General features: G+C 36.5%; 1 protein-coding gene across 14 annotated transcripts in view; it reads right to left on the reverse strand.

Annotated features, from left to right (window-relative positions):
• The window catches only part of DNM3 (dynamin 3), a 646,455-nt gene that overhangs the window by 364,866 nt on the left and 262,332 nt on the right, over positions 1-19,257 (reverse strand). For 13 of the 14 annotated variants that reach the window (XM_025285930.3, XM_025285935.3, XM_025285936.3 and 10 more), the window contains exons 11-12: positions 10,616-10,702; positions 6,414-6,484 (exon numbers count right to left, since the gene is read on the reverse strand). In XM_025285930.3, coding sequence (XP_025141715.1) covers positions 6,414-6,484; positions 10,616-10,702 — 158 coding nt within the window. Of the gene's footprint in view, positions 1-6,388; positions 6,485-10,615; positions 10,703-19,257 lie in introns of all 14 variants that reach the window. The other variant, XM_044943014.2, reaches the window with a different exon arrangement.

The raw sequence follows: 19,257 nt of genomic DNA on the forward strand, positions 1-19,257 counted from the left end.
AGTACCATTTCTGGATTATGCGTTCTCAGAACCTCCAGTTATCTCTCCTTCCCACAAACTCCACAAGCTCTGGATCTGTGCCTGTATTCTATAAACAGGACTATGTTATAGGCAGGTCTCTAATTCCCCTCCAACAAGGTCTGCTCCCTGATGGCCAATGGTGTGCTGCATTAATTAGTATCTCACCTCTCTCACCACTTGCATGGTTTACAATAATTTCTTAAGAAATTTTGTGGAAAATATTTTGATACCAAGATTATTGGACAGCAAGGAGATCAAAGCAGCAAATCCTAAAGGAAATCAACCCTAAATATTCATTGGAAGGACTGATGTTGAAGCTGAAATTCCAATACTTTGGCTACCTGATGCAAAGAACCAACTCATTGGAAAAGACCCTGATGCTGTGAAGATTGAAGGTAGGAGGAGAAGGAGATGGCAGAGGATGAGATGGTTGGATGGCATCACCAACTCAATGGACTCAATGAGTTTGAGCGAACTCCAGAAGATTGTGAAGGACAGGGAAGCCTGGCATGCTGCAGTCCACTGAGTTGCAGAGTTGGACATGACTGAATGACTGAACAACAACCAGAGTTATTTACAACCAGATTCTTAATGTTTCTCTGCAATAGGAAATTTAAACAATTTGAAGATGTGTGCCATAGGCATGTGCTGCAGCAAGAGTATGGTACATTTAGGAATCCAAAAGCAGCCAGTCTGGCTAGAGCACAGTTAGGGGGTGGGATAGAGAGGAATAGTAACAATAGAATAGACTGAAGAGACAAGCAAAAAAAAAAAAAAAAGACATTTTCTGTAGGGCCTTGGAAACCACACTAACAAGTTTAGACTTTATTCTAAAAGTAACAGGAATCCCAGAAGGAATAAGAAAGAACATGACAAAGGGCAAAAAGACTGTTGTAATAATCCAATCAAAAGAAGACTGACTTTAGTAGTTGCAATAGTGATGGGAAGAAATAGACAAATTCAAAAAATGCTATAGGGTAGAATCATATGGACTTGGTTAACACGGAAGGAAATAAGGATGAGGGGAACAAAGAGTAAAGAAAGACACTCAGGTTTCTGATTGAGCAACTGGGAGTTACCGGAACAATGGAGGAAAAGTGAATTATATCAAATGATGAGTTTTTGGGGGAATACTGAGTTGAGGCTTCCATAGGATATACAAGTAGAAATGCCCAGGATGTAGTGAAATATGGTAACAGTCCAAGAAAAGTTCTGGAATGGAGATCTAGATTTAGAGGAATCAGATAAAGCTGGTAACTGAAACCACTGCAGTGGGTAACATAGTCAGGGACAGGGCAATGAGTGAGAAAGGGGTCTACAGGAGAATACTGATAAAAGCAGTTTTTAAGCCTTGATCAGAGTATAAAGAGTTCCAAAACAAAAATGAGAAGAAATGGCTAGAGCATAAAGAGGAAAGTCAGGGGACAATGGAGGGCTATTGAAGCAAGAAGATTTTAAACAGTTGCTGAGAGTCCCAGGAATGCAACCTATCGTAAGTAGGCTTGGCTCCATCCAATCATATAGAAGCCAAAGGAAGAAGATAACTACATGATATTTACTGTCCTTGAGGGATCTTTAGTGAAGTCTCAGGCTATTATGCAAGAAAACCCTACAGAAATTGGGGGCCTATAAAAGAAAGAAAACTTACCTCCTAAGACTCATTTTAAAGATGAAAAAGTTTAAAATAACAGATTTGAAAATGAAAGAGAAAAGTGCAAGTCCACTTATTTTTAAATAGTGCTTGAAACACTGGAATTTGTATCTTCTTTAAATAGATAATGATATTAATAACATCCTTGAAGTTGCTCAGTCCTATATTTCTACCTGATAACAGTCCTAGTGAGTGACCAAGCATTAAATTCCTAAATTGGCAAAGGAATCAAAAGAAGGATCTTGCTATAATCTAATACCTAAGTTTTAATTCCATAAGAGAAAGAACACTCTCATATAAGAATAGGAACTAGAGACATCATAATAATGGAGTAAGATTATCTATTAGGGACACAGAAAAAAATATAAAGGGAAAGATCACAATGGTTCTGGAATTTGGTGCCAAGGTTCACATATACTTCCTTGTGTAAAATGGTAACAGAGGCATTCCAGGGGATCAGGAAAGAGATATAATGAATGTTACCACCCATAGAATTTTCATGGTGCTCACATAACAAGAACTGAAATCTGCACACTATCATTTCAACTGTGAGAAAACAGGTGGAGAGACCTACTCAGCAGATTGAAAAACAGACCTCAGTCTGCTGCTTGTGGCATAGAGATATTATTCTAATGGTCTGTATCTGGAGCCCATTTTTCTTAAACCACTGGACTGCATAAATCTTAGTAACTCAGAAGGCAAACTGTGCCCATGAAAAAGGAGAAGAGCAGAAGAATTTGAAAGTTCACTCCCCAAGGCATTCAGCTAACAAGTTTGCTTTCTATTCAGACAACAGGATTACTGAGAAAGAGAGGAAGTGAATAAAGGAATAATTAGAATAGCTCATTCTCTTAAATAACAAAAACTAATTATGTTGTATTAAGAAAAATAGAATGTAGGGTTTTTGGTTTTTTTTTTTCCCAACCGGGAAGAATGACAGATTAAAATCCTTAAGTCATGAGGAAAATTAATGTTTCCTTCTGGAATACTAAACTTTTAGGTTCAGAAAGTATATTACGACTGAAAAATCAAGCCTTCAGAAATCAGGAAATTCCAAAGTATGTCTACAGCAGTGCTTACTTGGACGCGTTACACATGGTACATATTTTACGGTCCATGTTTAACAAATAGCTGGGAGATGAAAAAAAAAGTTCCATATATTCAACATGGCAGAATAAATTCTATAGCAGAAAGAAGAGTTGAAATGTCCTGAACACTACTCTGAGACTTAATTGTCCGTTAATCCAGTTTTAGCAATTTGTTTTCCTTTTTTTTTTTTTTTTTTGGTAATTTTTAGAACAAAAAGTCATCCCAGTTGGAAAAAAAAAACTGCATGTGTAAAATACTCTGGACATCACCATCCTATAAATCTTGAGGGGTGGTCCTCCTCTTTTGGCAAATCTCTAAAAATCTCATGAAATTAATGTTTGTTTTCCTCAACTCCAGACGTTAATTTTCTATCTTCAGAACTTAAAAATACTTACATTATTGTCTTCAAATATGGCTTGACTTTTCTTCCTTCATGGAAACAGCATTCCTGCCAACTTTAAAATTTATAGCTACAACCATATTTTTTTAATTTTTAAAAGCACACACACAAAAATACCATAACCCCTCAAAGTGATTTTGAAATGAACATTTCTTCATCATCATAATTATCCCATGTCACACTGAAATGTACTCCAACTTGGCATTCAAAAGGAAAGAACATTTACCTCTGAGTCCCAGTGCAAAATATTACATTTGGAGATAACATCAGCAACTAAAAAATCTTTTAGTGGCAATCATAATCCAGTCATTAAAATGTCATGATGAAGTAAAATTGTGCATCTTGTAGAACAAAATTCCTCCATGTGCATATATATGTGTATAAATGTGTATGTATGGCACTTTCCCAATTTTACAGATTACACCACAGTTTTCAAAAGTACTTTCACATAATTTCTGACAATCCTGAAAGGTATATAACACAGGGATTTTTTTTTTATTATTATTCCATTTGATAGAGCAATAAACTGAGATACAGAGAGGCTAAGTGACTTGCCAAAACCCAAACCTTATCAGCGGCAAATCCTGGAAAAAGAATTCAGACCATTGACTCCCAGACTAGCCCTTCAAACAGAAGTTTAGGTGTTCAGTTTAAATTAGATGAGAAATGTGCATTGCTGGGTTTCTAAAGCAGTTTGAACAATGCTTCGTTTTAGTCCCCCAATATCATAAAAGTTCATAATCTATCTCATTGCTGGAAAAATGGGGCTGTTAACTGGATTAGAGAGAGACTGCATCAAAAGCCTGTGCTTGAAGTATTTTCATTTGCAAAATTACATTTGAAAACCTAATATAATAATTTAGTTCAACAGCTTCTGAGGTAGAAAATATTAAAATTTACCGGAGAATATAAACTCTGAACATTTATCTTTAAAAATAAGTACTAGAGGGGAAAACACTTCAAGAAGAACATAGGGGTGAAATTTAAATTGTGCTGGTTACAAAAATGTGTTCAAAATTTGAATCTTTCCAAACCGGTTATGATTTTTTTCTATCTTTCGTCCTTGAGTTGCGATAACCACCACAGAACAGCACTGCGATATCCTTTTCACTTTTAAGTTATGGTGTCGAGTTTATATCTACATCTGCTACATTTTTATAAGAATCCAACTGGCATTTGTAACTAATAAAAAATCAACATGAAAGGCAGCATTCCTGTTATTTCGAATGACTCAAGGATTTCTTTTTCTTTGAAATTCCTCAAAGAAGCAAGTGAGAATGTGTCAGTTTAAATTTTTACATGCATTTCTCTGTATTTTTCAATTATTAAACAACCTCTAAAAGACAATTTTTTTTCTTTTGCTCTTATTCCCCACCACCACTGAAGCAATTAGAGTAGAGCCTGGGCACAGGCCACAAGGAGTTCACTGACTATGCAGAAAATCATGTAGAAATTCTTGGGTCCCCATTCCGGGCCTAGGGACAAGAAGGCACATCAGAGTCTAGGTTTCTTCCCACTGGTCATTTTGCAGAAGGAAATGAGCAATTCAGACCGTGAGAGCTAGAAGGGCTAGAAGACAAGGGAGCAGGTCTGTGTGATATGTCTGTAGAATAAATACCTATTTAGAAGCTGGAGTGGGCAGTGTGGCTAAAAAGACAGTTGTCCAAAGGAACACATTAATCACTGTGTTCTAACAACTTTACTCTTAAGTCACAGACAGAAAACAGTTTTAAAAAACTTGCTTGATGGACATGAGTTTGAGTAAACTCTGGGAGTTGGTGATGGACAGGGAGGCCTGGAGTGCTGCGATTCATGGGGTTGCAAAGAGTCGGACACGACTGAGCGATTGAACTGAACTGAACTGAATTGAATGTACCAAAAACAAAAATTAGTGTACCAGACACTAGTAATAACTACACTACTGGTTAGGCCACGTCTACAGTGAGACAATGTTCTGTTGAATAATTGTGCCCTTCCTTTCTAAAACATGTCTATAAATTTCTTAGGCCATTGTTTCATTTAGATCATATGACCTAAATATCTGTTTCCTCAAAGTCAAATGTAAAACTAGGTCAGTCTAGCTTTACATTTTCTTGTGTTTTATTTTTTCATTTGTCCCTGTTCTTGAATACACAGTACAAGTAACAGTACATATGTCTCTTTGTTTTTTATATAAATTATATTTTATATACTTAAAGTTGGAATCACTCACATGCCATTAGCATATTTTAGAGTTGGAATCAAAATTCTTTGAAAGCAATTAGAAAACTGATTCCACTGAAGTACAGAAAAAAATGGTAAATTTAGGGTCTTGAAAATGTCACACAATAAATAACCAACCTTGAATAATTAAGAAAAATGTTTACCTGACAATATCTATGAATACAGCAATAGAATATTGGCATATAATGCAGTACATGTATAATAGAATGGCAATAAATAGACAAGCTTATATAAATATAGACAAGAGAACATTCATCCAAAAAACAGAGTCGGACACGACTGAAGCAACTTAGCAGCAGCAGCAGCAAGTTCACAAAAGGCAGTTTTAAAAAATAAGCTTCTATATTCTGATGTGTGTGTGTGTGTGTGTGTGTGTGTGTGTATGCTATGTTGCTCAGTCATGTCCAACTCTTTGCGACCCCATGGACTGTAGCCTGCCAGGCTCCTCTGTCCACAGGATTTTCCTGGCAAGAATTCTGGAGTAGATTGCCATTTCCTCCTCCAGGGGATCTTCCCAACCCAGGAATCAAACCTGCATCTCCTGAGTCTCCTGCAATGGCAGACAGATTTTTTACCACTGAGCTACCTTGCAAGTCCCATATTCTGACTTCAGTTCAGTTCAGTTCAGTGGCTCAGTCGTGTCCGACTCTTTGCAGATGTCCAAATAGCATGTATATTGTGAACCGTGCTTGATATTTCAAATTTATGTGAGAAATTATTCCCAAACTGATTTTAAATGTGCATCTGTTACTGCTTATCCATGGGGGCTCAAGTACAAACTGCAGATCATCATCCAAAAACAAGGAGTATCTGAGCTACATATGATTTCACATGCTGCGCAATAAAGAAGTCAGCTCCGTTAGCCAGAGAACATGACCCCAAGGCCATGAGGCTCGGACCTCCTCAGTAGTTAATCCTGACACAGAATGTACTCTCGAAAGATGATGAGGTTGTAGGAGAAATTCATAATGTATATTTGAGACAAACCAGCAGGAGAAACGTACATGACAATCAAGGATTTTCACGTACTTTGCAAAGCCAATGAAATCTTCATGGTTGGTGTTGATGTAGGAGACTTGGATGTCGATCAACAGCAGCACCTATAAGTCAAAGAAAATCACTTCAGTAAAAACCCATCTTAAATATTCTCAAACACTAAATTCAGTAATTGTCCACAAATTATTTATTCAACTTCAAAAGGATGTTTTGGTTAGAATGAAAAGTGGCATTAATTTTTTTCATTACACTTTCATAATTTTAACTCTAAATTCAAAAACAAAAAACCTATGTGAAACATCTGAGTCACACTTGAATACAACAGCATTATAGTTTACAGGCATGTACTCTTTGCCAGTTTAACACAGAGCCTAGAATTATTCTATGCCCCTAAAATGTAGGCATAACATTTAAAAGGACATATGTATAAAAAGACACATGGCAAAAAGGCTACAAGGAGCTGCTCAGAGCACTCTGTTCCTGCAGACACTACACATTAGCCACAGAATAGCAACATCATCTCTTGTTTATCCTCTCCTCTCCTAACTCTTTAAGCTCCCTCTAGGCCAGCAGGAGAAGTATCCCATCAACCAACTCAAAAAGGCAATATCCAAATAAATAGAAAACCTCCTTAAGATCAATAGACTTCACTGAAGGTGACTTCTGAGTGCATCAAAGCACCATGATAACAGTTCACTGGCAAAGTCTATGTAATGCTCCCCAGTAGGTGCTTCATCAGGATGGCCTTCTCTGATCCTTGCCCAAGACCTAGTTGGATCATGTTATTTACTCTCATATAATCTATATATTATGGCTATATTTTTATTTATTAAACCCTATACTTTTCTTTGAGCTGTTTACCACAAATGTGATTAATTATTTATATTATGTTTGATGTTTTGCTTCCCTCCAAGACAGTCAGCTCCATGGAGGCAGAGATTATACTTAACTTGTTCATCACTCTATCTGCAGAATCTAGCAGGATACACATAACACATGCCTGATAAATAGTTTTGGCTGTAAATTCCATAACTCTCTACTAGCCTTGAAGAACAGTTTACTTTAAAGGGAGCAATTTATTCCCATATAGTTAATACATGGCCAAGTATTTTTGTTTCTCACTCATTACCAATGCTCTGGTCTCTGCTTTTATGGCTAATTTCAGTTGGTCATCTGACCAAATATTATGGTGAACCCCAAGGGGCCTACCAAAAAAGAGTAAATGAATCACCCCAAACCATCCCCACTACCAATATAAAGTTTATACCCAGGTACTATTGGGTCAACAATATCATACTTGTATGAAAATTTTCATAGCATCATATAGTTTTGTTTCTTCTCTTAATGAAGAAAACTGAAGAGTTAGGAGGGGTGATAGTTATGAGATTATCTGTGACACTGCCACTATTCTCCCTACAATAAAGCCAGATTCTATTAAATTTTATACCCCCAAATCCATTTGCCAGGAGTCTGGATCAACAAACCATAATATTTAAGCACAAATAAATTGTCACCATAAACAGAAAAATATCTACATAATTCTCAGTATCGCCAAAGGCTGTCATGAGTATCTTGGCCGTTCACGCACATTCACTTGGATTGCAGCACAGGGGAAAAGTGGAAGAAAAATCGCAACTATGGCTGTTCTCATTCATATTCCTGGAAACTGGGAGTCTGTGTTCATCCTAGGAAAAGAGCCAGGTCGCATGTGGGGGATGGAAAGGAAAATAGGACATTTTTTTCTCCTTCTTTTCACTCTTTCAGAGTTTCTCACTGCCTTTCTCACCCACAGCTATTGAATATTTAGTTGAAGAAAAGTAAAGCCACTCCTGGTAGCAGTAATCACCCACAAAGTCAGTCATTTCAACATGCATTTAGATGTATGGGAGCACCTGGAATAACAGGCACACATTGAAGTTCCAAAAAACCCTCTGTTTCATAAAAAAGTTCACAGATAGATTTATGGTTTTTCATAATTTTAATTCTCAAGAATTTTTCCCTAAGAAGTTTCCAGAGCAGAAGTTGGTAATAATTCCATTTTTTGAGAAAACTGCAAGAATACCTCAGAGCAGTTCTCGTACAGAGGCCTAAGGAAATGGCTCACTCTCTGACCAATATGGCCTCAAGCAGCATAAAGTTCAGAACTCAAATGTGAAATCTATGCAAACTGACATGTTCACATTACCAAAAACATGAATGTTTTTTCTATGCCACAGATGTCTTTATTACTTGTAGCAAACACCAGCTTCTTCAGGTGGTTAACTGTCAGACCAGGCCACGTGGGACAGTCACTTAGAAGGGAGATGCTCACTCCCTCCCTTAACTCTACTTGGGGAATGAATTAATCACTCCATCAAAGGTAGATGGGAGAAAGTCTATCTAAAAATTAGGGGAAAAATGATTTCTCATGTCTACTGTGTGTCATAGCTCTTTAGGAACAACAACAAGAACAACTTAATGAAGAACTAAGAACCTGATTTGGATTACTTTATTTCATGTTCACAAAATGCCTATGAGTTAACTACCATTATTATTCACTTCCAGATGAGGAGACTCAACTGTAAATAACTTGTTCATTTACACAGAAAGTAAAATGATAGAGCTTGGATTCGAACTCAGGCAGTCTGAACCCAGAGCCCACAGTCTTCATGACAATAAGTTTGTCATTTCAGTACAACAAATCTCTGAAACATGAAACATCAAGAAGTTAACAACTGATTTAGATATAAACACAAAAGATAATTAAGATAATAATTGTACTACTTTTTCCTTGGTATTTTTTTTTACATAGGATCCATAAGAGTTAAGTAAAATGTATTATCATTTGAATTGCATTGAATAAATACAAATTAAAATGGTTATCTTATTTACTTAAGGTCAGGAGTACAGCTGATACCAGAATTTGTTTCTCGGTCCAGCAGTAGGCGTGACATCAGGTATGCAGGGGAACTCCTGGTCTATAGGGTCGTATATCCTGAGGACCCAGGCTAGTTTTTACTGACTCATGAGTTAATATTGAATTGTTTATCTCCATTAAGTCACAAAGCCTATTTCTTCCACTTTTGATCTAGGCATGTTGCATATGTCTCTCTCCCCATGGTTTGTGTCTACCTCTCTCTTCTATTCTGCCTTCCTCCTTTTACCCAGTTCTTTCTCTCCTCCTTTCCAACTCACTCCAGAACTACAAAATCCCAGAATTCTAACTTGCAGAGGACTTCAGAGATCATATAGACCAGCATTTCAACATTATACATGAGAAAACAACAGTCCCAAGAAGTGATTTGCTCAAGAACATGTTATTCTCTGGTGAACACATGGCTAGAGGCCAGTGTCCTCTCCACACTGTCACACTTGCAGCTGTGTCCTGGAATTGAAGAGCATCTGAAACCTTTTTGCTTCCCTTTACAAAATATTATAAGTAACTAAGAAAACATCTACCTAAATTTAGGAAGCTTCTATTATTTTCATGTAGTACTTTTTTAACGAATTATCCTCACCTAAAAATAATCTTTCATTCATAGAGCTAGCCAAGATTCAAAGACAATTTCAAGGTCACTCTTTACCAACCATATGTATAAATAGTTACAAAATAGAAATGCTTAAAATATTATATCCTTAGTGTTTTAAATTATTTAAATATTTAAATAACTGTTTTAAATTTTTATAACTAATTTAAATATCCTTAAACATTTTTATTTTTTTAGTCATAGGTTCCATGGATAAGCTGATGAGTAGCTTTATCCAGTCTCTTCAAGCAAAAAAATAAATAAATAAAAGCACTAAACATTTTGCAAAACATTTTAGGAATTTATGAATATTTTGGTGTCCATCTGTGCCCATTAAAAGTTAAGACATCCTATCTCAAAGAAAAAATCTGGTATGTTTCTGGATTAGTGGTTTTCAAAGTGGAGGGTGTATTAATACATGCCCAGGGTATACATGATGATTCATAAAGCATTGAGGAAACAATTATGGAAATCCTATTACTGTGCTTTAAATGCTATCTTTCTAAAGTCTTTATATATGTTTATATTTTTAACATATACATAAGCTGTTAGTATAGCAACACATGTATAATATTCATAAATAAATAAAAATAAACATATGTGGTGGTGTTCTCAGTTCTTTATTTTTCCATTCAGGGATACACCAACTCTTGGAGACCACCAAACAACCTTGGAGAGACCTTCCACTTCCCACAAGGACCCTGCCCACCAGGGACGGTCTCTCCTCACCTGGTCCTTTGTCTTCCCTTCTCGCTCACGAATGTGGTTAGCAACAATCCTTTCCGTTTCCTCACAGAGTCTGGGGAAGTTTGCCAGCTATCAAGAGAAACAGATCTCAGTGTTAATACTCAAATATTTATACTGCCAAAAAAGAAAGAGATAAGTTATGTTATATTCCAGAAGACATGCATTACCGTTCTGTAAGCAGAAGTGAAATAGCCTAAAGAAGAATGGCAGAGTGACAGAAGAGATTTCACAAACTACAAACAGAAGTAACTATATAATCTGAGATAAAACACTTCAAAACCAGCAGAGCAATTCCCTACAAAGAAAACAGAAACCCAGATAGCATCCAGCACTCTGCTGTACAGAGTTAGCACTTAATAAAGTTCAAAGATGAAGAAGACAGAAATGAGGATGAAAAGGACGATAATGACTAACATTTATAGAGTGCTTACCACGGTCCAGCACTGCATGAATTATCTCATTCAAAAATGCACAATAGTCATAAAAGATAGATCTGATTATTAACCTCGTTTTATAGAGGAGGAAAACAAAGCCTAGAGAGGTTAAATAACTTGCCCAAGACTCTACAGTTCAAAATCAGTGGGTCCTGAATTCCAACCCAAGGACATTAGAGTTCATGGTCATGTCCATAACTCTTTGAGGATGATTCATTCCATGAACCAGAGAGATCATTTTTTAAAAAAATTCTCCCCTAACATATGGGCTTTTATGTACATGTTTTTGGCAAAACTATAAAATAATACATGTCAATCACTTATCCCATATAAATTATTCAGGTAACTGTCCAAAATTTAGTTTGCAAAAGTGAATGAATGAATTATAGTTGTTCTCAGTATAAGGAGGAAGAAGAAAAGGATGATACAAGGATGTTCAATGAAGCCTAATCTAAAAAGAGGATGTAGTCAGGTAAAGTTGTATGGGAATGGTTGTGGGAAGAATGGAGCTTGCCAAGCACAGGAATGTGTATAAGGTGCTGGAGGACAGGGACAATGAGTAGTCAAAGAAGTAAAGGAAGTTCAGTGCAGAGAGCAAGGGTGTGGTCTTCAGAGAAAAGTGGGCAAATTCATGGCTTATGACAAGCAAATTTTAATTCCATTTATATTAAAAAGCACTTGCAAATTAGTAAGATCAAAAAAACATGACTTAATTTAAAAAGAAATTTAATGGTCATTAAGCAGGGAGAAATATCACACTGTACAAAGAGAGTAATGCAAAGAGAGATAATAACCATTATGTTGTCAAATTGCTATAATTATTTTTATAAGACAATGCACGTGAAGGTATATTAAAACTAGCACAGTTTAAACTTGCTGAAGGGATGTCAATGAGAATAATCTTTCTGTTAAGCAATTTGGCAATATGTATCAACAATCTTAAAGACACATACAGGCATCAGCCTAATTATTTCATGAGATTCTAAAATAATAAGGAAATTCATCATAGCATTACTTGGAAAAGCAACAATAAGACAAATAAACATAATTTTATAAACCACCTAGGTAACCAATGATGTTAAATAAATTAAGGTTAAGTCTACTAATGGGATGTAATAAGCCATTCCAAATAATATCTAATATTTGATTTTTAATAATTTATAATATCTAATAACATGATAAAGTGTCTAAAATAGATATTGGGTGAAGAAAAAAATCAGGCTACTAAATACATAACCTGATTACACACAAGTATACACAAACCCACACACCCACACACACACATACACACACACAGTCAAAGGCCATCATATATCCTTCAAGGATATAGCCCAAGACCTTAAAAATTCCTAAATTCTTGAGTAATAAACACTATAGCACATAATATTTCCCCTAACTTGTAAGCTAGGTCTCCCTGAAATGTGACTGCTCCATGGTCACTGGTGTCACTGCGCACGTGGATTTTTCAGCATGCATGATGTACACCAGTGCCTTGGCAAGATAGCAAACTGCACTACTTCATGGAACCATCATGATCACAAATCACATATAAATGGTAAATCATCTTATCCTGTAAGTCTGTGCACAGAAAAGAATCTACACAAATATCAATACTACAAAACATTAATAGTAACAACCTCTTTGAATGATGGGCTTAGGCATAATTTTAATTTTTTTCTACATACATCTCTGCATTTTCCAATTTTTTCTACAGTAACATAAGGTACTTTTATAAAACATCATTAGAGCATAGAAACCTGGCTGCCTGTTCAACTCAAATTTTACAGCCTAGTGTCTTTTTATGAGATCACCAGAAACCACTACCCCTTACTGAGACTCCTAGCTGAATCCTGAGATATGTGCTCATTTAAGGGCTTATTTCATGGATAACTTCAAGATACAAATGCAGCTTCCATTCTGAGTTCTGGAAATATTCTTCGAGGCAAGTTCTATCATCTCATAGTATCATCCTTTATACTCTGAGAACATTGCAGATTATTTTTTATGTGACCTATACAAAGTTTCTAAGTATGGAAGGGATAGCTGATGAATGTTTGTCCTTCTCCTTGACTAATGAGAACCTAGGTGGTACATGCAGCACTAACCAGTAGTCTGCACTAGACCATCAGAGCAATTGCTCCTCCTCTTCACTCAGACATCATCCCAGGCTAACAGTGCACACTTGCTTTGATGATAGCCACACTAACAGAGAACCACACTCCTGCAAATGAGTGACTGCAAAAGCAATAGTGATCTACTGAGTAGGGATGGAAGGCCTATAACAATATTTAGAAAAATGGATTACAGCAGATTATTTCTAAAACACCAAAGAGTGGCAATATAAATATTTATTCAGAAACTAAATACTTGATAGACAAATAACCCCAGGCTCGTATGCTCATATGTCAAGGAAAGGCCAAAACGACAAGAGTATCTCATGAAGTAGAAACAACTAAGAACCCTCCAATCTACTGCCCTTGGCAGAGGGCTGAGAGTTTTTTGTATGTCTCCTGATCTTTCCAAGCTCAATTTCACCAAGAAAGGAACCCGCCAGAGCCATATTTTTATATATATAATTGAGATGTGTCATGTGTGTTAGTCACTCAGTCATGTCCAACGCTTTGTGACCCCATGGACTGTAGCCCACCAGGCTTCTCTGTCCATGGAATTCTCCAGGCAAGAATACTGGAGTGGATTGCTATTCCCTTCACCAGAGGAACTTCCCAACCCAGGGATCGAACCCTGGTCTCCTGCATTGCAGGCAGACTCTTTACCGTTTGAGCTACAGGGAAGTCTAAATTGAGTAATTGAGATAACTGGAAGTAAATGAGTCTAAATTCTAAGTGGAACAAAAAGGAAAGAGAACACAGTAGAAGAACTGCCCTCATGGAGGCAAAGGAGAAATATTGAGGGAGACAGTAATCAGTGAAAGATCTAGGCATTACTGAAAGGCAGTAATGAAGTTAGTATGGTTTCTCACTGCTTGATCTTAAAAGGTCTGTAGGGGTGTAAAAAGGTTGCTGCTGCTGCTAAGTCGCTTTAGTAGTGTCCGACTCTTTGCGACCCCATAGATGGCAGCCCACCAGGTTCTGCTGTCCCTGGGATTCTCCAGGCAAGAACACTGGAGTGGGTTTGCCATATCTTTCTCCAATGCATGAAAGTGAAAAGTGAAAGTGAAGTCGCTCAGTCGTGTCCAACTCTTCGGGTGCACAAAAATCAAAATGATGACTTTAATTGCTGGCCCTCAAATGTAATAGTCCAGTTCTGATTCTTCATGATACATACAGAAAGAAGGCCAAAAAAAAATGTCCTACTGACATTCGAAATGACTTTCTGCCACTCATTAGCTCATTTAACAGGGTCCCTTTCACTTTTCACTGCTCAGTTTGCCTGACTCTCTACTTAGCTTCAACAGATACTCAACTGATCACTCACTTCAATCCCTCACGGCTCTTCAATATCTCTTACTGAAGATGCAATCAGTTTTCTCAAATGTTTGTCATTATAATTTTCAATCTCTTTTGCTCTGGATGTTGAATTAAAAGCTTACCACTGTAAGAACACATTTGTCAGTCAAAATTTTAATCACGTATGCCAAAATAATATTAACCTAGAAATCACCATCATTAGATTTTTATTCTTTTATTAATTACTTAAATATTCTGCAAATTGATTTGTACAGGATCAAGGAATTAAGGCTTTGCTATTGGATATAATGATTTTATATTCTTAAATTTATTTCACAGTCATTCACTTAAGCATTTACTGGGCACACGCAAAAGGCAGCTCTATGCTCAGTTTATGTCAAAGCACCTGATCTTAAAAACCACACAGTTTTGAGTGGCAGATTGATTATACAGATAATTGTCATACAAGAGAAAGATCTCACAAAAAGCAAGGAGAAACACAAAGTAGTGAGAGGTTAAATCTGCTCTGAGAAGGCCTCAGAAGACCTGATGCTTAAACAATGATAATAAAGCTTCCAGACAAAGCTGAACAACTGTTAAATGATAAATTGCTTCTAAATAGCTTATGTTGAAATTATGTTGCATATTTTTAATTAATAATGAAGATTCAATGGAGCAATAATACAACATATATGTATTTAGGAACCAAAATTTTAAATATATAATTCTAAGAGAAAATTTTAATTCTGTTTTCATTTTAATTTTAATTATGTGCAGAACTGCACATGTTCTGAGACAAAGTATTATAGTACCATCATTTTTTATATACAAAAACATATTTTAATAAAATCCAATGTTTTAAGTATTATTTAGGATAGTGTTTAATTATTTTGATGAAACATCAATGTAAAAATTTAATTTTAAGCATGGACCACATTTTTCCCTAGAAGAAAAAAAAATCACTTGAAAGACATTTCTATACAATAAAAACAAATCATAAGCTTATAAAGTGTATTAACCATTGATTAATCAGATCATGAGAGCCATGCTATTAGGTTTCTCTTGGATCAGATACAAGGTCAGGCAAGATTTCTATACCTTCAAGAGTAACTAGTTCAGTGCCTTAAGCAAAGACTCAGGTTATTAGGTAACCATGTGTTCACAGTTGCATACAAAACATAAATGAGAAAATAAACTAAAAATAGAATAAAATTTCTTTTATGTGCATGACCTGAGTTGATTGATTTGGCTGACCTAAAGTTATGGGCTCTGTTTTGATCAAAATGCTATAAACCATCCAGTGTTGGCCATGTACTACAAACTGAGTAGCAATAATGATTTCACTGCTTATGAAAAGTGAAAGAGAAAAAGTGTTAGTCGCTCAGTTATGTCCAACTCTTTGCAATCCCATGGAATGTAGCCTGCCAGGCTCATAAAAGCTTACAATAGTTTCATTCTATTTATGTGAATTAAAATCTGCCCCCAAAACCCTTAGTGATTTTTAATTTGTATGTAGCATAATATTGGCTTTATTCAGGAGATGAGAGAATACTTATTTGGGCACAACACATTTGTTATGTAAAAAGGAAAAACAGAAGTATTCACATTTACAAAAGTGATCAAAGATGAGGAGAAACTGTAGTACAAACAGGTCAAGAAACTGCACAAGGGTAAATTTATTGATGATTTGATATTTTAGGGGTGGACTTATGAGAAGTCTAGGAAGATCTAAGTAAAGCTGGTAAAAAGGGAAAGGGCCAGAGTCCATCCAGGTGGCCTTGGGTAAAGCAGTCAGAAAGATATGCTGTTAGCCCTCCTTCTCTCTCCAAGTGGGCAAATCCCAAACCTCAAGTATTTTCTACAAATAATGGAAGAAATGGTGGGGTCTGTGAAAGAAGAACATATGTAGTAAGTTGGTATGTTCTCTTTCATGTTTCTGACCTTATCATTTCTTCTAAACAAAGGAATGAAGAGAATGCTAGTGTTATTTAGCAGATGCTAAGGAGTTAAAAGAGCTTCCCTTGTGGCTCAGTGGTAAAGAATCTGCTGGACAATGCAGGAGACAAGGGTTCGATCCCTGGGTCGGAAAGATGCCCTGGAGAAGCAATTGGCAGCCCACTCCGGTATTCTTGCCTGGAAAATCCCAAGGACAGAGGAGCCTGGCAGACTACAGTCCATGAGGTCACAAAAGAGTCGGACACAACTTGGCAACTAAACAACAGTAACAAAGGAATAGAAGCAAAAAGTTCAGCCTTGAGTGAAAGAAAGCTGAAAGATAGTCAGAAGAGCCATTGTCTCATTAAGTTATTCAGAAAACATCTGAATAGAACTGCAGAGTGGGGTTAGTGCTGGGTCAAAAAAATATCTGAAGACAATAATTAGGTTTTCATCATCACTTCACATTTATTTCTGATAGACATTATTGACTGGTTAAAATGGAACAAGAAAAACCATACTGAAGGCAAGAGGAAAAGCGGGGGCCAGGGTAAATTATAAATTAGGAATTAATTGCAAAGATCACAAATCTTTTAATGAATTGTGAAATTAAAAGGTGAGATTCCTATCTCTTGACTTTTAGCCAAGTCCCAGGACTGAATTTCATATGTGCATGCATGCTCAGTCGCTAGGTTGTGTCCAACTCTATGGACTATAGCCCGCCAGGCTCCTCTGTCCATGGGGTTATCCAGGCAAGAATACGGAATGGGTTGCCATTTCCTCCTCCAGGGAATGTACCTAACCCAAGGATCCAATCCATGTCTCCTGCATTGGCAGATGGATTCTTTACCACTGATCCACTGAATTTTGAATAAAACTCAATAAATGACTCAAATTTTAATGCACAGCCTGATTTGAAATCTGAGCACCATGCTCCATTACATGGGCATCTGGCTGTATGCAAAGCAAGTGTTTGACTGGACAGCCAACCATTAGAAGAGGTGAAATGTTAAGTCTTTATGTACAGATTGAAAACCAGAGCAGATCCACCGAGACCTAAAAAAAAAAAAATCCTATTTAAGCATGATGTTTTGCAGCTCTTCTCCTTCCTCCTACAAGCTTTCATGGAAGGTACTCAAGTGACTACTTTAGCCAAAATGATAATTGCCTACCAAGTCAGTGAGACATGAGTCTGTATTCAGTTATTGATTCCATAATTATTATTGAAAACCTGGTGTGTAGGGGTTATGACTAGAGTGATGAGCTTAACAAACTAAGTCCCTACTTTCAGGGAGCTTACACTCTACTTTCCAAGCTCCATGTCCCTTTACTGTCCAACAACAAAAACAAAAGACGTATATAGTATAATTTATGTGATCATATGTGCTGCAAAGAAGTTTGCTAAGTAGATGAGTGTGTGTGTGTGTGTGTGTGTGTGTGTGTGTTCAAAGGGAAGCATGTGCAGTTGTAGGTAGAAAAGTCAGAGGAAGACTCTGATCACATGGCATTGGAGCAGAGACCTGAAAGAAGTGAGGATGTGACCCATGCAGGAATCTTGAGGCAGAGTATTTCCAACACTGGGAATGAGAAATGCAAAGGCCCTGCCACCACATCTCCTTGATCTGTTGAAGAAACAAGGAAACCAGTGTAGCTGGAGTGGACTGTGGGGAGGGAGATGGGAGGAGTTTAGAAATGAAAAGGAGCAAGATCATGCAGGGTCTTGAAAGTCATGGTTAGGTCTTTGGATTCACTCACTCAGTTATGTGTATTCAGAATCAGATATTTACTTACCTAACATTCTACAAAACTCAGCATTTCTTCTCACAGAACTTTATAATGAAAAATCTTTCCCAGTATTTCTAATAACCAGCTAGCATATCTTTTTTATTTCTTTGAAAAGCTTTTTTCTAAGCAGAGGGAAAAAAATCAATTAATTGGTATGATGGTGATCCAAGAATGTGGCTTCCCAAGAGGCCAATAAATGGCACAGTTGCTAAACTGTGGTTAAAAAAAACAAGCTGTTCCTCTCAGTGCTTCCTGCAAAGAAGCTCAAGACCCTGCAACGATGCACTGGAGAAGAGGAGGTAGAGAAAAGCAGCTGAAAGATGATGCCCACCAGAGAAATTCCAAAGTTGAGATGTCCCTGGAGTGAAGCCAAATAGCTCATAAAACTCAAAGGTCCCTGTCCTGTCCTCCAGTGTCCCAGAGACAACAGTGAGAACATATCCAAGAAATAGTTGCACTCTCCCAGTTTAGCTTTGTGTTTTGTTATGTGAACATGCATAAATTCCATGTTTTTCAATGATGTTTATTTATGTGGCTTAAGAAAAATAAAGTTAAATATTTTACACGTAAGAAATTCAACATGAGGAACTATAAATGAAAACACTGTTTTAAGATTATAAATATATATGCATGTATGTGTAATGGGTTGGCCAAAAAGTTTGTTTGGGTTTTTCCATACCATCTTACAGAATATATATATATATATATATCTCTCCACAATACAGTGAGAGTAACTATACATTTCAGATTGCCTGGAGCAGTCTTGGTTTACTCATATTATTCAAGTGAAAGTACCGACAGTTCTCCCTTTCAATCTCAAAAATGTCCTATGTTGGCCAATAAATTATATGGTCATCTTATTTATGGGTTGTGCTCAAAAAGGGTCAAGTAAATTAAGGTGTGGCATACTCAACTTTAATTAGGATTATTTTGCTTTACAAATGACTTTAATTAGACCAGTTTCAAAGTAAAAAAAGTTTAAGGTAGACAAAATAAGGCCAAAAATCAAGAACATTAAATCAAGGAGTAAGGAAAAGAATAGATTGAAAGAAAACCTGTCCAG

The sequence above is a fragment of the Bubalus bubalis genome, chromosome 5 (assembly GCF_019923935.1).
Source record: "Bubalus bubalis isolate 160015118507 breed Murrah chromosome 5, NDDB_SH_1, whole genome shotgun sequence".
Taxonomy (NCBI): Eukaryota; Metazoa; Chordata; class Mammalia; order Artiodactyla; family Bovidae; genus Bubalus; species Bubalus bubalis.